The 23,792-nt window shown below is 43.7% G+C and overlaps 1 protein-coding gene across 1 annotated transcript in view; it reads right to left on the bottom strand.

Annotated features, from left to right (window-relative positions):
• CCBE1 (collagen and calcium binding EGF domains 1) overlaps window positions 1–23,792 on the bottom strand; it is a 233,718-nt gene that overhangs the window by 37,786 nt on the left and 172,140 nt on the right. The window contains exons 3-4 of the mRNA XM_070361993.1: window positions 6,562–6,614; window positions 199–333 (exon numbers count right to left, since the gene is read on the bottom strand). Of these exons, the coding sequence (XP_070218094.1) occupies window positions 199–333; window positions 6,562–6,614 (188 nt within the window). The remainder of the gene's footprint in view (window positions 1–198; window positions 334–6,561; window positions 6,615–23,792) is intronic.

The raw sequence follows: 23,792 nt of genomic DNA on the forward strand, positions 1-23,792 counted from the left end.
CATCCAACAAGTACCAGGATGTAAGTACCCCCCAACTCCATCCAACAAGTACCAGGATGTAACCCCCCAACTCCATCCAACAAGTACCAGGATGTAACAGGAGGGATCAAAGTGGCCCCTGGGGTCCCCACTGACGAAGAATGTCCAGTAGGGTCACCAGAAAAAGGCACGTCCTCGGAGCTGGGAAGTAACACGCACCCAGGCAGTATGGCTTCTCCCGTCTCCGGTGCCTCTCCCGGTCATAGCGGTATCCTGGGTAACACGTACACAGCACTCGGCCAAAGTTGTCTGTGCACTGCTGTTCACAGGGAGCCTCGGCACACACATCATAATCTGAAAGAGAAGAGTGTGAGCTCACATCAACCACAGTCACTTGCTAGGCGGAGGCGGGGGCCACCCAGCCATGGCCGGGAACAGACTTTCCAGCAAACTCTCAGCTCAGGGTGAACAGTGATGTGGCCTGCTACACGCAGAGGGAATGAATTCTTCAGTTACAAGGAACCTTCCAGCAGCGCTGCAACAGGTAACCAAGAGTTCAGCATCTCAAAGGTTCAAGGAAAATATCACTTGCGATTTTCCCCTGCATCACCTCGCCATTATTATTTTTTTCTATGAGAGCATCATTACAAACTGTAATAGCTTATTGATTGGCACAATCTATGTAGAATGTGCTTACTACATAAAAGTAACCTCACATTCATCTAGCTCAAAGATCTTCAAATCTAAATACCCAGGTCCTGGGGTAAAAGGAGATTTTCCTTTGGGTACTTGGACACACATAACTTTAAAAAGGTCAATATATAGATATTAAAGTTTCATGTTTATCTAAAAATTTTTTTTCAAGTTTATTCTTGCTAAAAATTGATCTGAGAATTTCCACTGTGGTAAAGAGTTATTTTATTTCTCTTTTGTTGCCTTCCCCCTTTTCTTTTCTAATTGAACAGCTTTCTTAAAATATAATTCACGTAGCACAAAATTCATCCTCTGAATTGTACACATCCTCTGAGTGTTCCTTTTTAATAACACCATGTTCTAGTCCCACGGAGGCTATACCCTTTTTGTATCTCAATGACATATAAACTGTAGTTACTTTGAAGTCTTTTTCTTTCTGCGTGGTGTTTTCTCTAAGACTCTCCCCAACCCCCGCCACTGTATGTTTCTTATTGTAGATTTTCCTCCAATGAGTGGTGATCCTGTTTGGACATCTGCTGTAACTGATTCATGGTTAAATAGAATAACTGAAAAAAAAAAAAAAAGTTATAGCTAAATGGAAGTGAAGCTACAAAACGAGCTAAATAGAAGACTACAAAATTGGCCAAGCAGAAGCTTTGTGCATGCAGCAGATTTTGTAAACATTGGGCTTCATTTAAATGATTTGGCTGGTACATTTCAATGTTAGTTTCTTTAGGACTTTCCCCTGCGTTTTTCAGAATGTCCAGAGAGACATTTCCAAGTCCTTACCTGATAAGTAAATCCTGATCTTGGAACTCATGGGGAGAAGAAGGCTGAGGGTTTCAACATTTAACGTGTAAGCAATCCTTTACTAAATAAACCCTTCCATTTTCAGCATCAGAGCCCTGCCTCCATCTCTGACTGGTACCCTGCAGTCCCAGGACCTTCTGGGTACCCTCTCAAAATTATCAGCATCTCTGGTCTTTTGCTGGTCTTGGAAGGGGCAATATTTCATCTCAGTGGAATGGAAGACAAGTTCCGGGAGTCTGAGTTCTTCCTAAACAGATTTTCAGTCAATTTTCCTGCTCTGACATAATTTTCCACTTTCTGGGACCTCTGTTTCAGGAAACTTTTAGCTTCTCTGACTGCTATTTGTTTCGGTGTCGGTTGGGTTGTTCCTTGGTTTGCCTAGATTCTGGTTAAGGATTCAGCTTGGCCTGTGCTACAGCCTCTTTGCTCTCCAGGTTCCAAAACTGTGTTGCTGTTCTCTCCTCTTCCTTTGTATTTCTGGGTTTATGTGTCTTTTGTGAACCCCCTGGTCTCCACGATACACCTTTCCCCTGACCTATTTTGCAGGATTTCTGGAGGTGGCAAGATTAGTGAATTTATTCAACTTTCCCTTTTTAATGCTGATTTTCCAGCGACTACCAGCTTTCTGCCATGTAGCTTTATTGCTACAATTTCTCTATTTTCACTGGTTCTGTTTCTCTTGTTACCCTTCTCCGATCTTCAGAGCCTCCCTTGTAAATCCTCAAGACTCTTCCCCCTTAAATCCATTCTGTGTAACAGCACCAGGCCTGTACTATTCTGAAAGCATAGCTCTGTGTGTGTCAGCACCTAGCTCAAAAAGCCTGTAAACTATGCTCACTAACATTACATATAAATGGCTCACTCTTGCATTTGAAGTCTGGTATTCTATCCCCGAGACCAACACTTTCAACCTTAAGACTCATCAATGAATTCCTTATGCTTCAATAAGGAATATATTCTCTTCCTCATCATCCCTTATCACACCCATGGCTTCTTCAGTTCAGTCGCTCAGTTGTGTCCAACTCTTTGTGACCCCATGGACTGCAGCATGCCCAGCTTCCCTGTCCATCACCAAGTCCCAGAGTTTACTCAAACTTATGTCCATTGAGTCAGTGATGCCATCCAACCATCTCATCCTCTGTTGTCCCCTTCTTCTCCTGCCCTCAATCTTTCCCAGCATCAGGGTCTTTTCCAGTGAGTCAGTTCTTCCCAACAGGTGGCCAAAGTACTGGAGCTTTGGCTTTGGCATCAGTCCTTCCAGTGAATATTCAGGACTGATTTCCTTTAGGATTGACTAGTTGGATCTCCTTGCAGTCCATAGGACTCTCAAGAGTCTTCTCCAACACCACAGTTCAAAAGCATCAATTCTTTGGTGCTCAGCTTTCTTTATAGTCCAACTCTCACATCTGTACATGACCACTGGAAAAACCATGGCCTTGACTAGCCAGACCTTTGTTGGCAAAGTAATGTCTCTGCTTTTTAATATGATGTCTAGGTTGGTCATAACTTTCCTCTCAAGGAGTAAGCATCTTTTAATTCCATGGCTGCAGTCACCATCTGCAGTGATTTTGGAGCCACAAAAAATAAAGCCTGTCACTGTTTCCATTGTTTCCCCATCTATTTGCCATGAAGTGATGGGACCGGATGCCATGATCTTAGTTTTCTGAATGTTGAGTTATCACACCACTTTTTCACTCTCCTCTTTCACTTTCATCTTCTTACCCTGACACTTTTGTGTGTTCTGTTTTCAGCCTCTATAATGTCCAATCAACCCTCTGCTCTTACTCTCAGCATTTCATTACTGTGCCTACCCTATCGAGTTCAAATGTCACTTCTTTAAGAAGACTTCTTGAAGTCCTCCACAGAGTCTAGTGTCTGTATAACCAATCACACAAGACTGGATCTGCTCTGCCATATCTGCTGGGGGCCCGCTGTGTGCAGGGCTCTATTTTAGGAGGCACGCTGCAGGGTGAGGAGAAGCACAAGGTCTGAAGCCAACCCTCCCCACCTGCCACCCTCTCTGTGATCCTGAGGTCTTTAAGCCTCAGCTTCCTTACCTGCAAAACAGGGATAACGTTAAGACCAGCTTCATGCTGCTTTAAGGAAGATTAAATTGGGCGATGCAGTAAGTAAAAGCTTTACCTGTTCTTTAGCTTCTTTTACTACTATTATGATTGACTGTCTGGATATCTGACAGGGACTGTCTTCCCTGGAGTAACCAGCACTATTTTCTTCCTACAGTTTGTGCTCAATTAGTAATTGTTGAACCAGAACAAGTTTGATTAGCCTATCATCTGGCCGATGTAGAAAACACTTATAGCAGGGGTTGGCAAACTTTTTCTGTAAAGGGGCCAGATAATACTTTTGGTTTTGCAGGCAGGCCTTTGTTGCAGCTACTCAACTCTGCTGTTGTAGGGCAAAGGTAGCCATAGACAATATTTAAGTACATGGGTATGTCTGTGTTTTAATAAAGCTTTATTTACAAACACAAGTGGTGGGCCACATTTGGCCCACAGACACAGCTGCTGAAACTTAAACAAATGTGAGGCAACGGCACTTTTAAAATTGCAGCTTCTCCTCCCTAGAATATTTGTTTAGAAATTCTAGTCTCCTTTTACTATCTGTGATGGCTAATTTTAAGTGTTAATCTGGCTAGGCCACAGTGCTGAAATATCTGGTCATTTTTCTATAAGTTTCTGTGGAGTTTTTTTTTTTTTTTAAATGAGATTAACATTTAAATCAGTAGATGTTGAGTAAAGCAGATTGCCCCTACTGTGGGTGGGTCTCATCCAATCAACTGAAGGCCTAAATTAAAAAAACGATGGCCCTCCATTGATAGAGAGGGACTTCTGCCAGCAGCTGGCCTTCAGACTCAAACTGTAACTCTTCCCTAGACCTCCAGCCTGCTGGTCTAGTCTGCAGATTTTGGACTTGCATGCCTCTATAATCTCATGAGCCAATTCCTTAAAATAAATCTCTCTGTTTCTTTGGAGAATCGTGACTAATACACCATCTCTTCTGAAATCCTACACTTCGCATTCTTTGGAAACAGAAAACTTTATGATTAAAGATTTCTTTAGTGATAAACACAAACAAACAGACACTGACTTATTCCCACAGAGGAAAACAAATCAACTTTAAAAAATGTTCCAGTGAAAAGCGATGGAACAGAGAGCTAGTTGTGGCAAAGCAACTTTCAGCACTCGGACAACTTTTCCTGGAAATACTCAGTTCTAAATTAAATTAATCCTGGGTGCTGATAATGTCTTACTGTAGAGTGAGGGAGACTGGTTTTAGGCTTAGATGTTAGAAACCACAACACCTATTCTTTAAAGAAACTCGAAGCGTGTGGTATCCATGTAATGTGTTTTTCATCAGGTAGGGCAAGGTCTCTAACTGAGATCTCAAACTGATGGGCCAAGACTTAATTTTCTTTCCATATCTACCAAATTGAAATATAAAGGACTCAGCTGGTGACAGAGAGAAGCTGCTTATAAAAGAACCCAATTATTTTGACTTTTGTGGTTTTTTCCCCCCACCAAGCTCTGACAAAACTAGCTGGCAGTGAGAATTTCTGTCTTGGAGAGACCTACATAAACCAAAATACATGAAGAAATTTCCTAACAAACCTTCCCAAAGCAGCTTTCTCAGAGTCAGCAGCTATGGTTTAATGAACTCTTCTGCAAAACAGGGCAATAAACAAGAAGGATTCATTGAACTCTAACTGATAAAAAAAATTGCTCCCTATGAGATAATGCAATGTAATTAGCTTGGCTGGGCTCCAAGTCCTCTAAAGCGACCTGGATTCTTGGCCAACAATGAAGCAAACCATTTCACATCACCTGTCCCCAGCCCAGCCCAGTGCTGGCAAACTAATCACAGGGTCTCCCCACAGTTCTTAGTGTTTTCCACGTCAGCGTTCTGCCTGGAATCCTTTGCAATTCTTTCTCCTACTTGTCCAAGTCCTGCCTTCCTCATAACCTAACTCCAATCTCCTCTCCTTCTTGAGACCACCTGTGACCATCCTGGTCTTTGGGGCTATGTGCACCTCCCCCCCTGCAATATATATGTCTCTATTATGCATATTGCAGTTATCAGTGATAGCAGCAACCACAATTTATCAAGCACCGAGTCAGCCTCTGTTCCAAATAGTTTACATGTGGTAATACTCTTAAAACCATCACAAGTCAAGAATTAGCATTTTCTGCAAAAACTTAAGTTTTAGAAAGTCATATGCCCAAGGTCATGGCTAGCAGGATGTGTATTATGGACTGAATGTTTGTGTCCTCTTGAAATTCATGTTGAAATCCTAATTCCATGATGTCAAGGTATATTAGGAGGTACAGGCCTTTGGGAGATTATTATATCAGAAGGGTGATGCCCTCATAAGTGGGATTAGTGCCCTTAGAAGAAAGACTCGAGAGCATTCCCTTGGCCCTTCCACCATATGAAGACACACGAAGAAGATGGCTGTGTATGAACTAGGGGGTTCACCAGACACTGGGCTTTTGCAGTGCCTTGTCTTGGACTTCCCAGTCTCTGCACAGTCTGAGGTATTTTTGTTACAGCTGCCCAGATGGATATGGCAATGTGGAAGCATGACTAAACCCCAGGCATCTCTGTTTCCACGCCATCCACAACCCAGCATGAGGGTGTGCATCTTAAGGGCTTGGGGCCCATCTGACATCACTGTGTCTCTCCAGTGCTGGGCTGAGCAGGGTTTGCTGATGATTATGTGAAGGGGCTTCAAGTTTAGCTGCTGGAAAGCAGGTAGAGAGGTTGGGAAGAATGGGTGTGTTCTAACTGTGCATGAAATGCCATGTAGGGAATTAGTCTCTACAACACAAAACCTGAAATATAAGAATTACTCAGTATGTGTGTATATTCTGGGTAATGCTTTAGCTAGAGCCTGCCATGTACAATCAAATTGGCATTAGAAGAATTTAAAGCCAAAAAAGAGAGAAATTACACATGCATGCACAGATAACACATACGTCATGTGCAGTACATCTGAACTTCATAGACCTCTGGTGATAGTCATAAACCAGGTGAGAAGACGCAATGACTTTTAGCACATACCTTCTGGGATGCACTGTCCAAGGACAAGCTTATACCCCTTGCAGCACTTCTTCCTAAGAGAGAAACAAAAACACATTCTAAATGTGATCTGTTAGATTAAAAATATTCTTTTCAGTTAGTGGTTTTGAATGAAATAACTTGTGCCTAGGATGAACTGAGGCATAAAGGAAAATCAGAGTAGACGGAGTCTGAGATAAAAGGAAACAATTTTATCAGTACCATATGACCACACCTCTTCCCCACCTAATATATGGCATTAATCCTTTGCATCCTATGAAGTGAATTAACTCTGAGACTTCAAGAAATTTATATTAGATGATTAGTGTGTTATAGGACATCATCCTACAGGACAAGGGTTCACATGGCTTGCTAATAATTAGCTGGTTATAATAGTAGAATAATCATAACACAATGATTGATAATTATTATAGTTAGGCAGCTAGTTACTATCGAGCCTGGGACTGGAGCCCAAGCATTCTGTTATTTGAGTGCAACCCTCCCTTTTTTAAAGACGTGGACCACATAAGGTATCCAAAGAATTCCCAATTATCTGAATTTTAACAGCAGCTGACAGGCATTTACTCATATAAACATCTGAGATGTACATCTCTGCCCTAGAAGTGGTGCTGTCAGTTCAAAATGCAATCTCCAGTGGTGAGATCACATCTCTGGTATGGAACTGTGACCTCCTAACAGACCAACCTCCTCTGCAGATAACAACTGAAAACTATGGAGCAATCAGAAGCCAACAACTACCTGATGATTCTGGAGAGTAAATAAAAGCAGACAGATTTAGGAGGTGAGCTGAAATTTCCAACAAGGAACTGACAGAGGGTAATTTCCCTGCTTTTCAGGGCTTTATCCTGTATGCAGATCACAGATGCCACATGGAAGCTAAAAGTCTGAGGAAAAAAACACAAAACTTGCAGTATTTTTCTGGCCTGATCAAACAGAGGACAAAGACTTGGCATCCAGAGTCATGAGAATTTGAGAAGGGATCCCGGAAAGGAGAGCCCTGAATTCTGTGTATGAACTCTATCCAAGTCTCTGGTAACTCTTCTGTCCATGTGCGTGAGAAGCAGACCCAGAACATCTCAGCTGAAGACAGAAGGGGCTGAAGGAATACTTGAGCTGCCGCTTCTACAGGCCAAATAGTGGTCACTTATTCTAGTTAACTGCTAAAAGAAAAATATCAATACTCTTTGGACTAGCATATCAGGATGCAGGGTCTCAATAACATAACATGTATAAATGTGACCCATTCTCAAGGAAAAAGACAATCAATGGTGCCAGTTTTAAGACAACCCAGAGGGTGGAATTATTAGACACAAACATGCAACTATGATCAATGACATAAAGGAAAATATACTTGCAATGAATGAAAAAGTAGGAAATCTCAGCTCTCCATGTCTCCAGCCTCCATCTTTTCCCTCCCCTTCTCTCCCAGCTGCTTTCTAAGTATGCTCCCCTTTACCACTTCCAACTCAACGTATGTTAATTCAGAGTCCAAGAATCATTGAGAGTCCTATGAGTCCGCCAATCTCAAGAACGCACCGAGATATTTTGAGTTGACTATAATGGTTAAACTACCATGAAAAAACTCTTTGTAGCCATAAATCAGATTCAAGGTTATTCTTATCACAATGTCATTCTCCCTCATTTGCATCTGGATATGCCTTCCAGTGGAGAAGGCAATGGCACCCCACTCCAGTACTCTTGCCTGGAAAATCCCATGGATGGAGGAGCCTGGTAGGCTGCAGTCCATGGGGTCGCTAAGAGTTGGACACGACTGAGCAACTTCACTTTGACTTTTCACTTTCATGCATTGGAGAAGGAAATGGCAACCCACTCCAGGGTTCTTGCCTGGAGAATCCCAGGGATGGGGAGCCTGGTGGGCTGTTGTCTATGGGGTCACACAGAGTCGGACACGACTGAAGCGACTTAGCATAGCATAGCATGCCTTCCAGGTGGAACAGAAAGGGAAAACATTACAGACGCTTCACCAGCTGGGAGTTGGATCACCCGAACTCATCATGGCACCTGTGCTGACATGCCATCTGTATGTATGAACCAGGGGCGCAGACCACTGATTTGGAAAATTAGGCATTACCTAGATTCCAAAGCAAGTTCTCATTTTCATCAAATGGTCAAAACCTTCAACCAGGTTAGACAAGGCCCTGTGTCTCTTTAGAAGAATGTGACAGACTCAAATGTATTTTTTTCCATCCCATCTTAGTAAAAAATAACAGCATTATTTTCCACTTTTATAAGTCAGTGTAATCTTACTGGTAAGATCCATTTTTGTGAACTGGTCTGCTAGGGGAATGACCACCCACAGGAGAAGCTTAGGCAATCTCTTCTCCAAGCTTTAAAAGTTTACAAGGTTTTTATTAACTATTTTATACAATTTATAAACATCACACCTACTAAGGGAACATTCTGATGCCTAACTGGGTCACAATATCACCTCATTCCTCCTCGCAACATCTCACGTGCAGCCCAGATTCCGCAGATAATCCTATTTCAAAAGCAAAAGAAGTGGGCTTCCGTTATAAAAGCAGTGACATCTGGGATACTCCCAAAGCAGACTTGAGTGAGACAGCTGAGCCCAACCCCATCTCCCAACAAATGGTACATCTGCCTGCCTGTACTGGTCCACTCAATAAAGATTATTTTGAATCTCTCATCAACATATTTTATGTTAAAAAGAAATACATATGTGTATGTCATTTACTGATACAGATGATCTGTGGCAATGTCTAGAGTCTTCTCATTAGACATAATTTCCTAATATCTCCAATGGAATTATAACTTTACTTGACAAGAGAAGTCCATGGGATATCAATTCATGATTATTTTATTTGTAACAGAGGTATTAAGACCTACCTTTACAATCTATGAACTAAACTACCTAGTTTTCCATGGTTTAAAAAGTCCAAGATCCTAACAACCAAAAAGAACACTAGTTTAACAGAAAATCTCACGGTTATTACTGACTGTACTCCTTGAGGCTGCCCTAAAGAAAGCCATCGGAGGAAGAGCAGTGTACCAGATGATTCGAAACTTGAGTGATTCATGAGAAAGTCACATACAGGGGCAAAGCATGTGTTTTTGATACGTCAAGTATAACATCACATTTAAAGATACGGTTCTGTCTGTCTGTTTCTACTTAAATGGCACATCTAAGGTATTGCCTCTGAGATGTTCTATAGCATTTTAAACTTCATACAAATGAATGAAATCCTTATAATCTCTTCTTCTACATCCAAGACATTAAACTGGGGCCCTCTAACCTTTCTGAGCACTTCAAGGGCTTGGGACCATCCACACAGTGGAGCCCAAGGTCACCTGTCATTTGCTTTTTTGTGAAATTAAATAACATACGGATTTGATATGCTTTCCAAAGGCTACGGAGCTCTGTCAGAAAATCTGAGCTTCAGGATGGACCACTTCATTTAAATACCTGCTCAATGAAGAGCTAAGTTCCCCTTGGCTGCTTTTTCTTAACTGCCTAACTAACACCCTCTTCCTGCTCGAGGGAAAGCGCTCTGAGACTCCACTGAACCCGCCTGTTTTCCCAGAGCTCCTGGGAATACAGCATTATTTTGCATGTTAAACAGCCATAAATCATGAGTCACCACTTAAACAATGAAAGAGTCCAAAGCATAACAAGATAAACACTGGCCACACATGTTATACCATTTCAGAGATTACTTACAACACAACTCAGGTAATGATGAAGTTGCGCTGGCCAAACTGAAACCTCCTTGTGCAAGCGCAGACACTTCTCAGATCTAACTGTACTGCATACATGGCTGTGTGGTTTTTATCTTTTAGAAAAACAAACCCAGACAGGAAAAGTGCATGTGGAGTCAGGGGAAACAGTCCTTCTTAATACGCTTCACGTGTCCTAGTGTGGTTTTCCAAACGCAAAAATGCTTTTCTCATTTCTTGGCAAGAGGAAGTGGTGATCAGACGGTTGTTACATAGAAAGGGCGACATCTGGTAATCGGGAAAGTCTGTGGAGGCTTCCCCTGGGTACCCCTGAGTATTAACACACATAAAAAATTCATAAATAAAAATAGTGCAGTCAGAAATATATTCCACCAACCAAGTGTGTGTGAAAGCTTTTGGAAGGAAAAACTAAATCAGGAAAATGAAGATAACAGAGATCTCATCATCCAGCTGTCTGCTGTGTGTTACCAGAGTCTAGAAAAGAAATTTTTTAAAAGCCACTGCCTGCAGAATTACAGGGCTAGTAGGTAAGGTGTATTTCAATACTTGCTCCAGTGAAACAGTAAATCTTTCCAAGATTTACTAGGGGTTTTCTTTGCAAAAGGGCTTAGACCAGATATATCAGGATTTTTAAAACATAAAAGAACTGTACTTTTTAGAGTATTAGTGCTGAGCTGGATGGAGACATAGCTTTGGAGTCAAGCAAGCCTGGTTTACAATTCTGGTTCTGACCTTGAAAGAGCAAGGGGTGTGACCTTAGGGCTCATTTCTTAAACTCTTAAGCTCATTTCTTAAGCTCATTTTTGAGCTTCAGATTCTTCACAGATAAAACAAGAACAATAAAATCTGCTTTATGGAATTAATGCAAGGATTACAGATAAGAAAGGTGCCTACCACAAGGCCTGGTTTGGGGTCAGAAAAGTGTTCTAAGTCACAGCTTTATGAACACCGCAGGAAAACAGCAAAGGCAGCTCTTCCCAGATGCCTTCCTCTTTTAACTCATCACTTTCTTCCACTTCTTAATCAATGGCAGATGCTATTGCTTCCAAAACCAAGAGAGAAGGGGAAGGGAAGGGAGGGAGAGGAACTTCTGATTTCAAAATGATAGAAAAGTAACATTTAGGTCATCTTCTTTTACAAGTTAGCCCCAAATAACCCTGAGAACAAGAAATAAAATGCAAACGCATGTCCCATGGATTTAGGAGAACTGTCTAACTTCAGAACAGAATCTAGTCGTTGCTTGGTAACTGCAGGGGATTGGTTCCAGGAGCCTTCACATACCAACGTCCCCAGAGGCTCTAGTCCCTTACATAAAACAGCAGAGTACAATGAATACAGCTGGCACTCCATATCCACCCATAGATACGGAGTGTCGACTATATACTTACTGAAAAAAAAATCTGTGTATTGAGTGGATCTGTATAGCTCAGACTCATGTTGTTCAAGGGTCAACTGAACATAAACACGGCCCTTGGATGGAAGGATGGGAAGTAATTTTGCAGAGTGAAGTAACATGAAACCTAAGTGTCTCCAGAGGAGGTGATCATGGAGAGGCAGCCAACCCAGGCTGCAGAACCTCAAAACCTTTGATGGCTGCGATAAGCCATCAAAACTGGAGATCCCAGTTACTGGGGAAAGCGGAGGCCAGAAGACAGCAAGATGGCCTGCAAGTCTGGTAAGAAGTTAGACTTCCTGTTCCTACCCCAAACACAAGAAGTTAGCCTGATACCCTTGCCTACTGGGCAAGAGGGAGGAGATATATTCTTTTGGAAAACTATATCCAAGAAGTTCAAGACTAGGACACAAAATCAGAGAACCAAGCAGCATCTAACCCACTCCTGGGTAGATGACCCTGCCCAGGCACACACAGGTCTCAAATGCTTTTCAAAGAGCCCTTTAGGATACATGCAGTCCAATGCTCACTGCAGCACTGTTTACAATAGCCAAGGCATGGAGGCAACTTAAATCTCTGGTGACAGATGAACAAAGAAGATATGGTACATAAATACAATGGAATGTTACTCGGCCACTAAAAAAGGATGAAATAATGCCATTTGCAACAACATGCATGGACCTGGAGATCGTTATACCGAATGAAGTAAATCAAAGACAAATGTCATATGATATTGCTTATGTGTGGAATCTAAAAAAAATTATACAAATGAACTTATTTACAAAACAGAAACAGACCCACAGACATAGACAACAAACTTATGGTTACCAAAGGAGAAAGGTGGGATGGGAAGAGAGGGCTACAGTGAGAGTCTGGGACTGACTGACACACCCTACCGTATTTAAAACAGATAACCAGTAAGGACCTGCTGCACAGCACGGTGAAACCTGCTCAACATTCTGTAATAATTTAGGGGAAAGAATTTGTAAAAGAACAGATATATGTATAACTGAATCACTTCGCTGTACACTTGAAACTAATACAACATTGTAAATCAATAACAAATTGTAAAAAATGATGACTTTCAATTTAATATTTCATTCCAAGACAATGAAGCTCTCTTGGTGATGTTGTCTAAAGGCAGATGGATGGTGGCCTCCTCACGTCTTCAACTAGTCAGTCCTAAGTGAAGACAGATGAGACAGAGACAGTGCAGAGCCAATGTGCATCATGTATTCTTACCAGCCCAACCAAACTGTGCCTGAGCAGGGAGTTCACGAGAAACTTCTGCCAGGAAGAACACAGAACATGAATCCCTTGGGACAGTATTAAAGGCCTGAGCATCTAAAACAATGGAAACAGTGACAGACTTTATTTTCTTGGGCTCCAAAATCACTGCAGATGGTGACTGCAGCCTTGAAATTAAAAGACACTTGCTCCTTGGAAGAAAAGCTATGAGCAACCTAGACAGCATATTAAAAAGCAGAGACATTACTTTGCCAACAAAGGTCCAACTAGTCAAAGCTATGGTTTTTCCAGTAGTCACGTACAGATACGAGAGTTGGACTATAAAGAAAGCTGAGCACCAAAGAATTGATGCTTTTGAACTGTGGTGTTGGAGAAGACTCTTGAGAGTCCCTTGGTCTGCAAGGAGATCAAACCAGTCAATCCTAAAGGAAATCAGTCCTGAATATTCATTGGAAGGACTGATGCTGAAGCTCCAGTACTTTGGCCACCTGATGGGAAGAACTGACTCACTGGAAAAGACTCTGATGCTGGGAAAGATTGAAGGCGGGAGGAGAAGGGGATGACAGAGGATGAGATGGTGGGATGGCATCACCGACCTGATGGACATGAGTTTGAGCAGGCTCCAGGAGTTGGTGATGGACAGGGAAGCCTGGCATGCTGCAGTCCATGGGGTCAAAAAGAGTTAGACACAACTGACTGAACTGAATTGAACATCTGAAAGTCATCCTGGATTTTTTAGTAAACCTTGGGGTGAGGAAGCATTCCTGTCTTCCTTTTAACCTTCTTCATTTGTGGAAACTTTTATTGAGCTTTGTACAACTTTGTGGGAGCTAGCAGAATTCCTTTCACACCAGATGACTTGAGAACAGAGTCCATAAAATGACTCACCTCCCAACTAGACATGCTTGATTTGAGCCTTTTAACCAGAAAGTGCTCCTCCCAGGCAAACAGAATAATATCACAGAATTTTGAGAGACTTGCGGTTTTGAAAGATGGATAAGGAGTCACGTTCAGGAGCATGTTTGAGCAGATAGGCACCTGGCAGGACTTGCTTACCCCAGAAACTGAGCAGTTATATTTTGGACAAACTGAAACAATTAGGTTTCAACCCAACTGCTTTTGATCAAGTCGCCTGGAATCAATATACAGTATTTATTAAGAAATTGCTTCAGGAATTTAGTGTATTATTTAATAAGATGTTCACTCTTATTTTTTCCACCTCAAATAACTGGTTTAATAGGCTTGCCTCAGAGAGGATTTTAATGGACCGATTCTTTGGATTTGTAGGATGTGTTTAAACCAGTGCATCTCTGCTCACACTTTTTCCTATGTTTGCCAATTTTCAGAGGCACTGAAGGCTGTAAACTGTCCTCCTGTGTGGATCACTGTCCATGGACAAAGCATGCAAAATGGAAATAATTCCTGACAGCAACATGGCTCATTGTATGCAGGGACACTGTAGGACCCAAAGCCCTCGTCATTGATTTCATCTTTACTCTATTCTTAACTCTCTAAGCATTCTAGGAACACCTACATGGTTATTAGTAATATTCTATGGTGGCATTCATCAAGAAAATCCTAACTTCAGGCACTGAAACATTCATGATAAATGGAGCAACTCAAGTCATCTGTTACCATGGCTCTCCTGAGGTTTCCTGACCGCTCCTCTGCCTTCTCCTCCCACTCCGGGGTTTCCCTGCAGTTCAGACTTTGTTCCCTCACTGCTCTCACTTTGCTTAATAATAACTTATTTATTGAAGTATAGTTGTTTTACCATGTCACATTAGTTTCAGATGCAGAACACAGTGATTCAATATTTTTATAGATTATATACCATTTAAAGTTATTATAAAATATTGACCTTATTTCTGAATGACTGTAACAAAACAGAAGCACACTCCTCTGTTTCTTCAAAGGGTGACTTTGGCCTGAGGATCTCAATTCTCACCTCTCTGACACCTCAACTGCAAACCTGCAGGCATCTTCCTTGCCTTCATTTTGCTTGCTTGTATTTTCTAAGTTGTCCACAATTATCAGGCGTTACTTTTCATAGCAACAACAACAAGTTATATTTTCAAATGAAGAGAAAAATTAACTTCTCACTGTCAGTGTGGAATAAACAGCAACCTGGATGGAGCCAGAGCTCAAAGGCAAATAACCCATAAGCTTGTTTCTAAATATTGCCTTTATTTTTTTCCCCTAGTAAAAGCACTGTATTACCCACAACCCCTGCATTTTCAGAAAGTCATTACTGAGGCAGATACAGCTAGCTGTTCCTCCTTATCTATTTTCTCTTTTTTCCCCCTGTTGTTACAAAAGCCCAAATTATAGCTAGGCACATAACCACCCAGAATAAAGGAGACATTTCCCACCTTCTCATCCCCCAGAATGAAGGAGGCATTTCCCACCTTCTTGTCCCCCAGAATGAAGGATGCATTTCCCACCTTCTCATCCCCCAGAATGAAGGAGGCATTTCCCACCTTCTTGTCCCTCAGGCACGGCCTTGTGAATAAGCCTGGCCAATGGGATATGAGCAGCCATGCTGTGCCCAGCTTTCAGGTGTCACCCTTAGGTGGAAGGGGCACACACCCTCTCCTTTTGCCTTCTCATACATGGGAGCGTGGCCAGTGGGGGTGCGCCATCTTGGGCAATGAAATGCACGCCTCAGCAATGAGAGGATCAATATACAAGGAGGTGAGTGCACGGTGCCATCCAGCCACCATGAGCTAAGGATGACTGAACAGTTTTGTGCAAGAGCAACACACTTCCATCTTGTTTAAGCTATTATTTTTTGTTTCACTACAGGAGCATAGGACACCTCTCCCTCCCTGAAAGTAAAATAACTGAAGGAAATAAAGCCATGGAAGAAAGGCTACTAAAATGCAAGGTTAGTCAGCTAAGCGGTGCCTGGAGAAGATGCAGCCATTCATTCTGCTCCAGTAACAACTGTGCATGGAGCCCTTGAGCCTTATGAAATGCAAATGTCTGAACCTTCCTTGCAAATTACCCAAAGCTAAAGAACTCTCTGCTTTGACAGGGCTACGATCCTAGTTTCCACACAGTGGGCAGAGTCTCCTGGGTGCTCAGCCCCCTTTCCTGCACTTCACCATGAACATGAGGCATTTCCAGACAGAGCTCAGTGCAGGAACATGTAAACACAATTTGCTGATTCAGATTTCTGCCTGGGGTCAGTCATTCAGGAATTAAATGAGGAAGTCTTAGAGATCTTACTTGTAATGACTTTGAAAGACAGAAGGGACCTGATATGAGATCCTTTCTTAGGTTAATTAATCATGATATGATATATTCCATACCTTAGACATATAAACCCTTATGGAAAACAAAATACAACTGACATTACTTCAGGTCTAAGACCGTGGAGGGAGAAACTCACAACAGCAAAAGCGGGATTGATGCCTCCAGATCATTTACAGGTGAGAGCAGGGCTCCTGTATTTGTTTAAGATACCAAACTACACAAACAATGATCCAATGTCCCACCAGAAATTTCAGTTGAGTTCAGAACTGGAAGCACTAAGCTTGATTTCATTCAACTAACAGTTGAGTGCTTATGATACACCAAGCCAAGCAATCGCCATAGATTATCTATTAGTTCCCCCCTCACTGCAACTAGAGAAGGCCCACATGCAGCAGTGAAGATCCAGTGCTGCCACAGAATAAATACATAAAAATTTATAAATTAAAAAAAGAGAGATTGTGACAAAGTAGTTAAAAAGGCTACTGAAATAGTTGAGGCAAAAGATTAAGAGGGTTTAAAACAGGGAAATGGGAAATGAAAAATGAGAACAGATTTTAAAGAAATGTCGGAGATAGAAATCTATAGGATTTCCTAACACACTGGATGTGGGGGAATAAGAAAAACCGGGATGTCCGAGACTAGAGACTGACTGTAGTGTAGCTGCCTGGAAAATGAGATCATCATTAACTAAAGTAGTTTAAATCAGAAAGGAACTAGATACAGAAGATTATAATAGCATGAATTTTGGGAAGACTAGAAGGTATTAATGACATTCAGTTTAGACATAACTGCCCAGAATGTGAGGTCTAACAGCTCAAGGACGAGGCGAGAGAGGAAGTGTGCTGGTGACAGCCTTTACAGGGGCAGGTGAAACACAGCATTGGATAAAAACAAGTCGATGACAAGGACCTGATCTGGGGAGGTCTCCTGGAAGAACTGGGCTGAGTAAGCAAGCCAGAGAGGAGAAGAGAAGGACTAGTCAGAGAAATGACGCCGGGGAAGCTGACAAAGTAGACAGACGAGCTCGAGTAAACCTCTGCCCTGGCTCCGGGTCTCTGCTCCCCACTCCAGGAAATAAAGGGCGTTGGGCTGGGGTGATCTTTAACGTCCTCCCTAGCTCTCAGGGTGCTGACAATGCCTGGATCTTCACTGTGGTCATGTGGGTGTCTACTCTGTCAAAACTCACTGAAATGTCCACTGAAAACTGCAGTCTTTTTACCAAATGTAACTTATACTCCATTGAGGATGATTAAAAAAAAAATCCTGTCTCTAAGGAATAATCCATTTTAGGCAAAACTATGAATGACAGTATGAAATAGTCCATTTCTGAGCACTTCTTCATCAGAGAAAAATATGGGTCAAAAGATTGCATACCCTCAATCCCCACAGGAAAAAGAAAACCACCATGAATTAGGAGAACTTGTTTTAAGAAATCAGTCCCCAATCATTCCGGACATTGGTGTGAGTGAGCTGGCATCTTGAAATGTTTTGCAAACACATGGGAAAATAATGAGAACTTCCGGTGGCCTCTCAGACATGGCACGAGTGGTTGGTTTTACAGGACGGTCCAGGAGCCTCAGGGAAGCAATGTGGCTCTCTTAGGACCTAGAGCTCAGTAAGAACCTCTAGACAAATTCTCAAGTGGTGGTTCTCAGGAGTTTAACATGTGTGGGCCAACACATGTCTCAACTTGATAAGGATATCTAAGGTGCAGTGATGGATATTCCTGGTGCGAGGTACAGGACTTCCCTCATAGCTCAACTGGTAAACAATCTGCCTGCAATGCAGGAGACTGGGTTTGATTCCTGTGTCGGGAACATCCTCTGGAGAAGGAAACCTTTTTATTTATTTTGCCTTTTATCTTTTTTCTTGCTTTTTCACACTGTTTAGAACTTTTTTTGTTGTTTTTTACTTTTTATTTTATATTGGAACATAGCCGATTAACAATGCTGTGATAGTTTCAGGTAGACAGCAAAGGGACTCAGCAATACAAATACATGTATCCATTTCTCCTCTAAAGGGTGTACCCATTTTTAAAACACTTAAGCTCCTTGATGCCTAAAGCTTCATGTAACCAGAAAGGAGAGGCTGCCCGCCCACATCCCTGTGTCGAGTCTATTATGGAGCCTGCCATTTATTATACTTTCCTTTGTGTGTGTGTGCAAGTTTTAAGAGGCTGTGCCTCAGAAAAACAAGTGCGATCCATGACAACAAGGTATCATTTGGGATTCTACAAGACAAGTCGCTCTGTAGAGACTGTTTTGGGAATCACGGGAGGACGTGTATGTCTCTATCGTCATACACAACACAGTCTGCCTCCTTTGACTGTCCATGAACTCCTCCAGGGCAGAAATCAAGTCTTATTTGCCCTGAGCACTTAGTCCACTGACTGAAAGATCAGATGGTCCACACATTTTGGCTGAACTGAACTTGGCCAGAACCCTTTCCTTGGGGAAAAAACTATCCAAGAAGCTATTTACAAGTTACGGGTAATGGTTTTATCTTCCCTTTTCTTAAAAAAAAAAAAATCTTTCCTGGCCTCCTGTGTGCTCTCATGCTTCCTTCCCTCCTCCCTTTCTGTATTAAGAGGTGGAGAAGAAATTAGGGACTTGGAGGAGAAATTCCAGTCTTCTTGCCTGGAAAATCCCATGGACAGAGGAGCCTGGCAGGCTACAGTCCATGGGGTCACAAGAGTCAGACACGACTTAGCAACTAAAATACCACCAGGAGCAATGAGAAGAGACTGAGAAGTGTTTTACCCCAGTAATGTCTCTTGCATGAAATAATGACAAATCAATTGCCTCCGGGGCGGGTTATTCACCTTTTCCGGAGTAAATAACACATGCTCTGCTGCTTCTGCTGCTTGTGATGGAGAGTTGGGAGACTCAGATAGGCTAGGCAAGTTGTCTAAGACAGCTCGGTGGTGCTGCTGGAACCAGAATCCAGGAGATGCTCGGCAACTTGGCCCCCGGTCCAAACTAAACTGTCCCAGGACATTAATTTTGGATCCTGAGTGGAAGTATTGGCCTTGGCCTGTCAGAGGCCTAAATGAATCCAAACTATTAGGAAACAGAAAAACATGAGACACTGAATGGTATCACAGTTATGGACAACTATTTTGAAGTCAGGCAGAACCGAGTTTGAAACCTGATTCTACCAATTCCTCTTTCACGAATTGATACAAGTTTATATACAAACTTATACTTCAGTTTCTTCTGAAAAATGCAGTATCAGTATATACTTCCTTAAAGGCAATGGCACCCCACTCCAGTACTGTTGCCTGGAAAATCCCATGGGCGGAGGAGCCTGGTAGGCTGCAGTCCATGGGGTCGCTAAGAGTTGGACACGACTGAGCGACTTCCCTTTCACTTTTCACTTTCATGCATTGGAGAAGGAAATGGCAACCCACTCCAGTGTTCCTGCCTGGAGAATCCCAGGGATGGGGGAGCCTGGTGGGCTGCCGTCTATGGGGTCGCATGGAGTCGGACACGACTGAAGCGACTTAGCAGCAGCAGCAGCAGGGTTATTTTTAATATTAACTGAGATGGACAAAGTACTTGGTATATGACCTGTTATATAGGAAATGGCTAATAAAGGGACATGGATAATGACAGCAGTAGAAACAGTAACAGCAGTGGTGGTTATTATTGTTGTTACTCTTCTGTGTTCCTTCAACATTGGAGGTTAAAGTATATAGTAAATGAATGTAAGTTATGATGAAACACTGTGAAGCTCTGGAAAGACTGGAAGATTAAACAGTATGTTAGTTTACACTGAATCAACAAATAATTGAATATGACCCAGGGAAGTCACAGATGCACGTCCTTGAAGTAGAAGGAATCCTAAGATAAAAAGAGCTTCCACAATCATTTGTGCAAAGACATGGAACATAAGAAATGTTCAACGACAACATTACCTCTGAAAATAATAAAATGCTCAGGATGTCAAAAAGCACTCAAGTCCATCCCAGATTATCACAGGACAGGACAGGTCCAGCCCGGTGTGGTCTGGGAATTTTTCATGGACTGGGATTGGAATCTAACAGGATGATTAAGCTGTATCCCAGCAGGGATGGGAATGGAAGGCCACTCAGGGCAGAGGCAGGGCACCCAGAGGTGTTGGTTTTCTTGGCCTTAGGGATGAAGCACCGAGAGATCTTTGTCACACGGTAGTAGAAGGCTGTGCCTTAGTAGCGAGACTCCTGAATTATGCAATACCCTCAAGCCTGGTAGCTCAGACAGTAAAGTATCTGCCTGCAATGTGGGAGAACCGGGTTCAATCCCAGAGTCAGGAAGATCCCATGGAGAAGGGAATGGCAACCCACTCCAGTATTCTTGCCTGAGGAATTCCATGGACAGAAGAGTCTGGGGGGTTACAGTCTATGGGGTTGCAAAGAGATGGACATGACTGAGCAACTAATACACACACACCCTCAGGCCAGAGCTGACAGGCACTGCCTGGCTGTCCAGCCCCTTCTTAGGGAAAACCACTTCATCTGCACTGGCTTCTGGACAGGTGGCCTGGATCGCTGGTCCTACTTTGCACCAAGAGGCAGTGCTCTTGCCCCTCTAGGTGGAGAAGCCTGGGAAGGGGCCCGAACCGTGGGCGGTCAATCCAGCCGAGCCAGGCTGGGGCCTTGGACCCTCTGCTGCAACGCTTGCACCCGGGCTCACCTCTTACCGAGCTTCAAAACACAGAGACTGTCTGGGGCTGAAAATACAGAGACTGTCTGGGGCTGAAAATACAGAGACTGTCTGGGGCTGAAAACACAGAGACTGTCTGGGGCTGAAAATACAGAGACTGTCTGGGGCTGAAAACACAGAGACTGTCTGGGGCTGAAAAAAATCACTGTCTGGGGCTGAAAATCACGTGCAGTAGGGCAGCTCTGGACCAGAAGATACAGAGAGACGAAGAAACCCAGCGGCCACTTTTGAGGAGCCCCGAGGGAAAACGGGAAGTCGGGAGTGAAAGCAGACATCTTTCTGCCCACATCACCACCTGAGGGGTGAGCAAACCACCTAGGCCACCCTGCCGGCCAGAGCTCTGGACACACCCCTCCCTTCACCCCATATAAGGAACAAACTCACCCCCACCCCTGGCGTGTGAGCAAGCAAGGGAACCCGTTGCTTGTTCCTGCTCTCCCCAATGCAGCAGTGGCCCCGCAGAGCCTTGCCTGAGTGTCTTGTCTGGCCTCTAGTCCGTTTCTGTTGATGGGGAAGGCCAAGAGCCATGGTTGGTAACACAGTCACACCTCCAAGGACACAACAGCAAGCTGGACGGTCACACGCTCTGGTTCAGGGCTCTCCACCAACAAACCCCGGTGACCAGGCTGGTTAGCCATGGCCACACAGCTGAGCCTCTGGCTGTAGAGAGAGAGATGGAGAGACCCCCGTGAGCTGAAACGCGAGTAAGCAGAGGAAATTGGGTGCCAGCCAGACCCCTGAGAGCAGCAGAGACCTCAGGAGGGAGACGAGGGGGAAGCCACCTCAGGTCCAGCCCGTTTTCTGACACCTCCTTTATCCTAAGGCCAGGTACCCCAAGCACAATGCCTTTGATTTCCAGATTCAAGTGGCATTTCTGTTCTTTGTAATCAAGATCTTCTTCTTTCCCAGTTGTCCCAGCAACACAGCAAAGATCTAATTTTTGCAAGTCATAGTATAAAAGGTTTTTGATAGGAGGAAGGTTCAAGATAGGGCTTCCCAGGTGGCACTAGTGGTAAAGAGCCCGCCTGCCAACGCAGGAGACGTAAGAGACGCGGGTTTGATCCCTGGGTCGGGAAGATCCCCTGGAGGAGGGCATGGCAATCCACTCCAGTATTCCTGCCTGGAGAATCCCATGGACAGAGGAGCCTGGCAGGCTATAGTCCATGGGCTGCAAAGAGTCAGACATGACTGAAGCGACTTAGCATGCACACACACAGGTTCAAGAGGGAGGGGACATATGTATACCTACGGCTTATTCTTGCTGATGTATGGCAGAAACTCAAGACAATATTGTGAAGCAACTATCCTCCAATTGAAAATAAGTATTTTTTTAAAAAGGAAAAAAAAAGGGGGCTTTTGATTTGGGGGTTAATTCCAGGGAGGTTTCCACCATGGCTGTGTGTTTTATCAAAAGAACACATTTCTGTTTCACAGACAGATGTCACCCCGGACAGCGGCAGACATGAATGTGTACATTGACCCATAGACAGAGCCCTGATCACACATGAGAACTGGATTCTGTCGGTAACAGTGGAACCTCCAGGTGTTCTGGGCATTAGTGAGTTATTTACTGGTAAACTTGAGAAGGAGTTGTAGGTTGAGAGGTAGCTTAAACAATGAGAAATTAGCTGTACCAGGCAGAGCAAAGAGGAGTGAGTGTGTTTTTCAAATGAGAGCTCTTTAAGTAACAGGGATGTTCGAGTGTCTCTGGGCATGTGAGCGTGTAATTCACAGGCGATGCCCCAGGCTTTCTGTCTTCTGTTCGCCTTTCCCTGGGTCTGGCTCCTTCCTCCACCAAAAGAAATCCTTCTGTGGGCTCCATTAGAGAGAAGAGATAAGACTAATACGCAGATACATCGAAGTTTCACGCAGCTGACTGCTTCTTGCTGTCGTATTACTGACAGACCACCCTCCTCCAGCTCTCTGAAATGCTTTCTAAGCAGCTCTCCTGATGTAACCTCAGGCCAAGGGGCTCTCAGAAGAAGCTGGAGAGTGCTGTTTTTCTTCCCCATCCCACGGATGGCATTTAAGATGAAGAGCCAGTAGTGCTCTGTGATTAAGGGATGTACGTGGGTTTGAAAACGTGCCACAGCAGCTTTAGTACTGTGTTCTCGTACAGCCCACACCCTGCCAGAAAGTCGAGTGACAGAGGATTCTTTTCATGTAATGCTAGGGCAGAGGCAGGCAAGAGTCCATGAGGAGAACTCAGCACCCAGAGAAGATCCTATTCCTTTAGGGCTTTGACTGTAAAAAGGGATGGCGTTCAACTCAGAAGAGTAACTCTTCAGGAATGTCAGGCACAATGACAAAGAATCCCAAATACTGGGCTGAGAGGGATGCTTTTGTGACAGGGCGGGGGCGGGGGGCGGGGAGGGCGGGCGGGGCGCAGTGCTTTCTGATGTTTAATAAATGATACCAGGGAGGCACCTCTTTTCCACACCAGACCTGAGGTACCGCTTCAACACTGGGGAGATTTGCTGATCTCACTGGGGACTGAAGTGTGTTTATGCATGCTGGGAGTGTGGGGTAGACCAGAAGGTCTCCCCGAGGAGCCACCACGGCTGCCCTGGGCACTCCCTTCCTGGTCCAGCATCCTCCTGATGCTCTGGAAACTACAGACAGCCGTGCAGAAGGCTACCAGGAGGTGGAAATTATGGAATTAGGATCCAGTTCTAGGCACCCCAGTTCTACAAGGTAGGGCCTAGCTTTCCAACAGAGAGAGCTCCCTGGAGAATGGAGGAACACTGTCCTCTCCAAACCCTGCCCCCAGGTCCACGGATGTCCACTCGGTGCCGCCTTCCTCCACGATCATACTGATGGGCTCTGTGCTAACAAGCTAGACCCCCAGCACAACGCTTTCCCACAGATCCTGGGAGCCCACCAAAGGGCCAGGT

The sequence above is a fragment of the Bos mutus genome, chromosome 24 (genome assembly GCF_027580195.1).
Source record: "Bos mutus isolate GX-2022 chromosome 24, NWIPB_WYAK_1.1, whole genome shotgun sequence".
Classification (NCBI taxonomy): domain Eukaryota; kingdom Metazoa; phylum Chordata; class Mammalia; order Artiodactyla; family Bovidae; genus Bos; species Bos mutus.